Here is a 7,815-nt window from a genome sequence, read left to right as displayed (position 1 = left end):
TTGTTTGTTTGTTTGTTTGTTTAGTTATTTGTTTGTTTGTTTGTTTGTTTAGTTGGTTGGTTAGTTAGTGGCTTGATCTTCTGATATTTTTTACTCCTACTTGCCTGTAATGTTTTAGCAAAATCATGTTCTGTAGCTATAAAAACAATATTAAACTCTTTGTAATGAATAAAATAAAATAAAATAAAATAATAAAGGTGTTGGTTCATTCGCCCTTGTGTATCGATTCGAATGATTCCTCTAAAGGAGTCGTTCAAATAAAATGAATCGTTCGCGAATCGCTCGTCAGTCATTTCAACAGGGTGCCGGATTCGTTTGATAAACCAGTTGAATCTTTGTTGTTGTGCATTATTGTAATCGTTCTGCAGCTTGAAAAACATAATCTGATGTATTTTTCCTTCTTATGCTGTAATATCGTGGCTAAGTAAGTAAGGGTGGATGGCTCGAGGAGATGTCCTCGCGCGCACGATGATGTGTGTTATTCCGAGTGTGACGACTTCTTATTCTTCTTTCATGTAGCTTTAATGGTAAGTGCTGAAGAATTGTTATAAATTCATAAACACTGTATGTCAGATGCACTGATCATATTTCTACTGCAAATATACAATTCTACAGATTGGTAAAGTGTTTTGTTTTGAGTATCTTTAGATCAATACTGTTACTTATTTATTATTTTATTATTATGGTTATATATATATATATATATATATATATATATATAATCTTGAACACCTTCTTCCAATGTTTCCAAAGCATGTACAGTTTTGCTTTGTTCTGATTTGCTTGGCCTTTATTTGTACTCTCTGTGCTTTGATTTTAATTGTGCATCTTGTCTCATGTCCTGTTTCGACATTGTGCCTTAATTTGTCCTGTACCATCTATGCTTTATTGCCATGATGGCATAGATGGCTGGAAAAAGTTTGCGAAGTGATGAGGTGAAATGTGACATGGATAGAGCTGAGGAGAAAAGCACTTTGCCTAAAGATGGTAAGCTGTAAAGCTTTTTAGTTTTTTTTATAAGACTGTATAATCTACTGGTAGACTCCTTTATTCAAGATTAAAACATGGATTATTGCAAGTCATTATTTAGTCTGGGATAAAATTTGTACACAACTAAATAGTAGTTAACTACACAATTGCTTTTCTTATCTTCATACTTTTGAGACCTCTTTGGAATAGGCTGTGACATGGTTAGTTTATTGTGAGGGAAAGAGAGAGGGAACGGTTGTAGATTTTACTTAGAATTTTTTTCAAGTGACAATCATTTTAGGTGTAAAACACAGAAGTATTTTAGTATTTAACACATTTGCCTCACCCATCTGGGTTTGGTAGTTGCCCTGTGTGCAAAGAGTTTGCGTATTCTCCCTGTGCTTTAGGGGTTTATTCCAAGTATCCCAGTTCACGTCCAAAGACATGCATGGCAGGCTAATTGGCATTTCTAAATTGCCCGTAGAGTGTGAATGTAAGTGTGTTTGCCTTGTGGCGGGTTGGTGCCCCAGCCAGGGTGTCTCCCAGATTGTGCTCCAGATGCCCTAGGATAAGCTGCAGGTTCCCTGTGACCTTGTATTGGATAAGTGGTACAGGTGCATTGACACAACAGATCTCTGTTCTAAGGTTCATAAACCTTTCTGGTAAATCACAACAAACTCTTGCATTTCAAACAATTAGTCATTAGTGTTATTGATGATGCCCAGATGATTAGTCTCAGTCTATATTTTACCTAATTTTCTGAAGTATTTTATGTAGGTGTAGAATAAGTTATATCCCATAACATTTCCATTTGTTTTTCTTACTGTTACTTATCTGATGAATGAACAATATCTTTAAGAAAAATATGTCTGCGATATTAATCAATAATAACACATTAAATGTTAAATAAAAGAGAGAAAAAGTTCATTGAATAATTCATTTGGGAAAGGTGGGAGAAAAATAAACAGGCATGCTCAGTCAGGGCCATAATTCATTAATAGTTTGCATTCCATTCTGTCTGTGAAAAGCAGAATTCATTATTGAAGACGTTTTGGGTTCTGAGGCCAGCAGCTGTGTATGTGTATATTTCAGCCATGGATTTGGCCGAGCTTATGAACAACTAAGCCTGAGGAAAAATGCTGGGAGCAAATACTTGTGTGAGGGTGAAAGTGTTTACTTTATTACTTTAATATCCAGTTGTGCTCAAAAGTTTGCTTACATTGGGAGAATTTGCAAGATGTGTACCGTTTTTTAAAGAAAACGTACGTGAGAAGGCAAATCAAATTTATTTTATTTCTTGTAGGAGTCAAATTTATATGTAAGGCATAGCAGAATGGCAAGATCATCAAACAAAACATAGCAAAAAAGGAATTAAGGAAATTAGTTCTTAATATGGTGTATTGCCTCCTTTAGCATCAATGATGGCATGCAGTCTTTTGTAATAATTGTGCATGAGGTCCATAATTCTCTCAGGTGGTATAGCTGCCTATTTCTTTTGGCAAAATGCCTCCAGTTCTTGTACATTTTTTTTGTCTTGCACAAACTACACATTTGTGATCTCCCCAAAGTGACACAATGATATTGAGGTCAGGAGACTGCAATGTCCTCCAGAACCTTCACCTTTTTCTGCTGTAGCCAATGGAGGGTCAACCTTGCCTCGTGTTTTGATCGTTGTCATGTTGGAACATCCGAGAGCATCCCATGCGAATCTTTAGTGCTTTAGAATGCTGCATTCATTCTGCCATCAATTTTTTCTGACTGTCATGTTCCACTGGAGCTCGCACAGCTCCAAAACATAAGAGATCCACCACCATGCTTTACAGTGGGCTTTACATCATCCAAATTGTATCGAAAAAGAGATCTACTGAGAGACTATGAGAGGTCATACACAGAAATGGCAAAGAACAAAAGTGTCAGAACTTACACATACTTTCAGTAAGGCTTAATCATAATAATAAATGAGAATGGATGACTAATAACAAAAGGATAAATGAAGAAGACTCATTGGAGGGTGGATAACTTTCCATGATTGCAAACCGTTATGAGAGATTTTTTCTCCCACTAATAGGCAAGATTTCCGAGTTGTGAAAATCTGTTTGATTATGCCACCTTATCTCTGCTTCCATTTGTATCATATGCTCTTATTGATTAAATCTGATGTACATAATACATTTTTGTATGATTTATACTCATGACACAATGTTTCCTCAGATTTACCATGTAAGATGGTGACTAACACAGCTCCAGACAGGACCATGCAGAGACTCAGTCCCATACCTGAGCTTGATCCTACAGAAACCAAAGCAGATTCAGCCACTGCTGGATCCTCATATAGCCTCTCCTCTGTGGATAGGTGTAGCACTGTCTCCTCTTCCACAGACTCCTTATCTGACAATCAGGATGTTGAAGGTGACGGAGTAAGATGTTGAAGCTCTAGAGTAACTATGCTTAATGCTATATGTCCTAAAGTCTATAGAACAACATTTCTTGTTACACGTTATGCTTCCAATTCATATATTCAACACAGTTGCAATTTCAAGTGATTAAGTTCAAGGTCACGAACCAGATCACAGTATCAGTATTAATAATGGGGATAATGGTTCATGAGTGTTTGCTCTTGAATCTATTGCGTGTGAGTGAGTAAAACCTTATACTCAATATTTCCCTATACTCAATATTTTCAGTAATCCAAATTTCCCTATGTTAATCCCAATGTTTATTGCTCTTCACATAATTATGTTTTGCATATACTCATCGAGGGTGTGAAAAAGACAGTAGAGGTGATGTTTTGACATACAAGAAAGAAATGGTCACCGATAAAGATGGATGGTAACTGATTAGGCCTTTAAACGACTCCCTGAGTTCCGTCTCTCTTAGGGAGGAAAATGTGAGTCATTAAATTATGCATGTGTTAGGAAATGCCATGGGAGAAAAAGGTGCTTTTAAATGTTATAAACAAGAAGTACAGACAGCTACCATTAAGGGATGTTGAGTGTCTCTTTAGAAGCCAAGATGTTTCTTATAAGCTTTTAGGTTTTATTACATGTATGATGATGTACTTGGTGTTCTTGTCACAAGTCATTAAAGGCCTTCTTTCGTAATGCAATTTAATGACATTATGAAGCCTGCTATTGTGCATCATCGTCTAAATGCCAGTAATAATGTTCTGCATATGTATAAATGGATATATAGACGGCTCAGATGGACAGATGGCTGCCATATGGAATGGAGAAAATTTTAAATCACAATTCAAAACAGCTACTGTAATATCAAGACAAGCCAATTCACACATAGGCCAGATTTTCACATAGTCCACATACTTTGTTTATGGTATTAACTACTTATCTTCTATGAATGTTTCCCTTCAAAGAGAACGCATCAAACCACCTGTTTACGATCACAATATACACAATTAGTATATATGAGCTGGCTATTAAAAATTCCTGCTGACTAAACTGATAAACTGCAAGACAAGACAACTGATAGTACACTCCATTAAGATGCCTTGAGACAACTTATGTTTTCCGTTGTGTGATACTGTAGCTATGAATAAGGAATGAGTTCCTTGCTTACTGCCTGATACTCCGTTGATGATTTCTTCTCTGCTTATCAGATGCCTGTGCAGGGATCATCCTCAACTGCCTCTTCTGCCAGTTCTATGACCTGTGCATCATGCTGCCTGACACGTGTAAACGTGCCGCCTATCAAATCTGCCCAGCCTGCAGCTATTTGTTTGCTCCATTAGAACCTGTCCAAAGCGGCGAATGGAACTGTCACTGCGATATTGACTGTGGCCTACTTGATGCCTGCCAAGAAACAAGCGATTGCCTGGAGCTAGCCATGGAGATTTCAGAGATTTGTTACCGTTAGCAGGCTAGCAAAGCCAAGAATCTTCGCAGTAGAATTAGAGACTACAGGGCCACGCTGAAGCCAGTGCAGCATTGTCAATATTACTGTTTATTTCACGTGAGTGTCATTTTGAAAAATTACATAAACATTAACTTTGAATGTAGTATGTCTTTGTGCATTTAAATAATGGTAAGTTTTGGCATGGTGAAGCACATCAGTGCACAAAAATCTTTTTAGGGTCACATAGAAGACGGAGGCAATCGGATCCTGGAGACGGTGCGAGACATGCTGATATGAGCACTTGTGCATGCTCAGGGCAGTTGTATCAAAATGGTGAATGTCATGAGGAGGTGTCTTCAAGGTCTTCATGTTATCCTTGAGCATGCAGCCTGATTAAATTGGAGTATATTATCACAAACAGCATGAGATGATGTTTCTGTAGAACACCTTTCTAGAGTCCATCAACCACTGTTCTCTGTTCAAGAAGACCACTCCCTGAAGTGCACAGTGACATTTGAGCACTTGTAATGTAATGGGAAAGCAGCAAGTACTGAATGTATGCATATGTGTACAGTATGCAATGAATTCATTCTTCTCTTCTGCTACTTAAAAGGGATATTAGCAATGAGAAGTACTATATTGCCAAAAGTATGTGGACAACTGACTCTCAAACTATACTTTTGAGGAAGGCTTTCCACTAGATTTCCGAAAACAGCTATAGGAGTTTCCTATTCAGCCATAAGTGCATTAGTGAAGCTGTGGTGTTCCAGTTCATGTTGAAAGTGATCATTGTGGTACGAGGTCTGGACTCTTGAAATTTTCTGCTTCAGCTTTGGCAAACCATGTCTTCATGGAGCTTGCTTATCGCACAGGGGCGCTGTCATGCTGGAATATGCTGACCTCTTCATTCCAATGAAGGGAAGTCTTAATGCTACAGTATACAGATGCATTCTGTGCTTTTTGACACAAGTTTGGGGAACTACCACATGATGGTGTGATGATCAGAGGTCCACATAGTTTTGATCATGTAGTGTATTTATATATCATATATGCAGGTCATTTTTGTGTCATACTAGTAATTCAACTTGTCATTGTGGTATAATTTTTAAATCTTCAGAAAACCTTTGGTACTTCAATGAAAGCTGGAGGTTTGAGCATGTCATGAAACTCAACATAAATCTTTCTAACTCTTCAGTTACAACAGGAGTCTTGTTATACAGCTGGATCTGAATGTAGCTGTAGAATTGAATTAAGTTCAGTGAGTCTATGTTTACATACTGAAATCTGCATGTGGTGTTAAAGGATGTATGACATACTGATGAATAAAAGAATGTTGTTTCGATACCTCACTGCATTTTGAATACTCCGGAATTTTAACGGCAAAGGAAAAAAGATACAGTAACTAACCACCTTTATTGTTCCCCTGCTGTTCTCCTCAATTGAACCTCTTTTTCAATGTGTAAAAGCATTTATCAAAGAAAAATGAATGTTTCTTTTACACAATCCGGCGCATTGCCTAGTGTGTAAACCGATGAAATCGCATGAAATTGTTTCTAAATTCCATTTAAACTCCAACAAGAAATAATCTTTATTGTAGTTATTTCGATTCTCTCATAAATTATATAATAAGAATGCCGTATAGCCTGTATGCATGTTTAACACAACGAGCTTAGACAGTTTCAAAAGATTTATCAGGTCATGTCCAATTTCCCTTTTTTTGTGCTTTTTGTAAAGTAATTATAAAACCCAGCCTATTATGGTGCCATAAAATAACTTATTGTGTCCCACTGTGGTTTTTCTACACAAGTCATGCTTGTGCAAACAGATGCTTGGTTAAACCAAAAACATCTGTATGTCTTAAACTTTTTGGATCCTTGTCAAATTTCCTGATAGCTTTGGGAGTCGCATGGGCTGTTTAGATTTTCTAATGGTTTTGCATACGGTGTGAATTTTCCTGTCATCTGCTCAAATTTATTTCATTATGTCCACGTACAGAGCAATGTGCAATCTCTAACTGCTTCTCTGGGACTTGTTGTAGTACATTACAGTTTTATGAAGAAGAACGAAATGTAGAACGAGGTCATTATTGTATAGTAGAATAAAAAGAATTAAAATACACAATGTTTTGTTTTAGAATTGACAAGCAGTCTCTATTCATCCTGCTGACATATTTACTTGCTTCTTTTTTATTTTTATTTTTTATAAACTATAATTAGTTGTTTGTTCTCCAGCTCTCCATTCACCTCATTAATGAGAAACAAGACACGCTTTTCCTCTGAAGTGCAAAACAGTAGATGTTTGTGTGTGTGTTTTTCAACCCCACTATGAGCAGCTCTCCTGTGGGGCAAGACTCAATGAAATATTAACTCTGTCCATTTATAGCATTTTTTAAAGCATTTGTGTTTTACCAAAGCTGCATTCTATGTGGAAATACAGGCCCATGCTTCATTGTGTTTTGACATAATTTGACCGTGTGTTTCTAATAAGCCTTTTTTGCGGTCAATATGCACTACACTTACACAGTTATTTTGGCTGATGCTGTTGTAGCTACTCGTAGTATCTGTATAAGTAGTAGTTGAACTGGTGTTGTGGTTTTATAATATTTTGAAGTGCACAATAGAGTTACTTGATGAGATAAATGCTAGTTGTTTTAACGTTCCTCTTATGAAGGGCTGACGTTTAGACAATAACAGTATTAATGAGAACACAGAGATGATTTGTATTATTAAATGTGACCATATTTAAAGCACAAAATGTATACGTTGTATTAATAAACAAATTCACCAAATTAACCTTCATTGGTATCGGTGTATGCAGATTTTTTTGGTATGTATTTAATGTTAAATATCTTTCAGATTCTTGATGAGTTGATCCTGAAGTAATGTCAAGAATTTCCAATAAACCAAATATCTGACTGTATACTGTAGAACTAAAGCCTGAGAATTACTGCATTTCTTTAGAACTATATTAATTATCATTTGTAGTATATGGGCCATG

At 36.5% G+C, this 7,815-nt stretch overlaps 1 protein-coding gene across 3 annotated transcripts; it reads left to right on the top strand.

Annotated features, from left to right (window-relative positions):
- The first annotated feature begins 255 nt into the window (after nt 1-255).
- mdfic2 (MyoD family inhibitor domain containing 2) lies at nt 256-7,606 on the top strand. 3 transcript variants are annotated; one of them, XR_003440638.2, is made up of 5 exons: nt 256-527; nt 906-987; nt 3,181-3,378; nt 4,583-4,935; nt 5,056-7,606. XR_003440638.2 is itself a non-coding variant. In XM_027146294.2 (4 exons), the coding sequence occupies exons 1-4, from the start codon at nt 525-527 to the stop codon at nt 4,837-4,839; spliced, it is 540 nt and encodes a 179-aa protein (XP_027002095.2). In that variant the 5' UTR covers nt 256-524; the 3' UTR covers nt 4,840-7,606. The 3 variants fall into 3 exon arrangements, 1 of the variants encoding a protein (XP_027002095.2); XR_003440637.2 differs by having other exon boundaries at nt 5,029-7,606; XM_027146294.2 differs by having other exon boundaries at nt 4,583-7,606.
- The last annotated feature ends 209 nt before the right edge of the window (nt 7,607-7,815 follow it).

This window comes from Tachysurus fulvidraco, chromosome 5 (genome assembly GCF_022655615.1).
Source record: "Tachysurus fulvidraco isolate hzauxx_2018 chromosome 5, HZAU_PFXX_2.0, whole genome shotgun sequence".
NCBI classification, from domain to species: Eukaryota; Metazoa; Chordata; class Actinopteri; order Siluriformes; family Bagridae; genus Tachysurus; species Tachysurus fulvidraco.
Note: the sequence above shows the minus strand (reverse complement) of the source record. Positions and strands in the feature narration are given on the sequence as shown.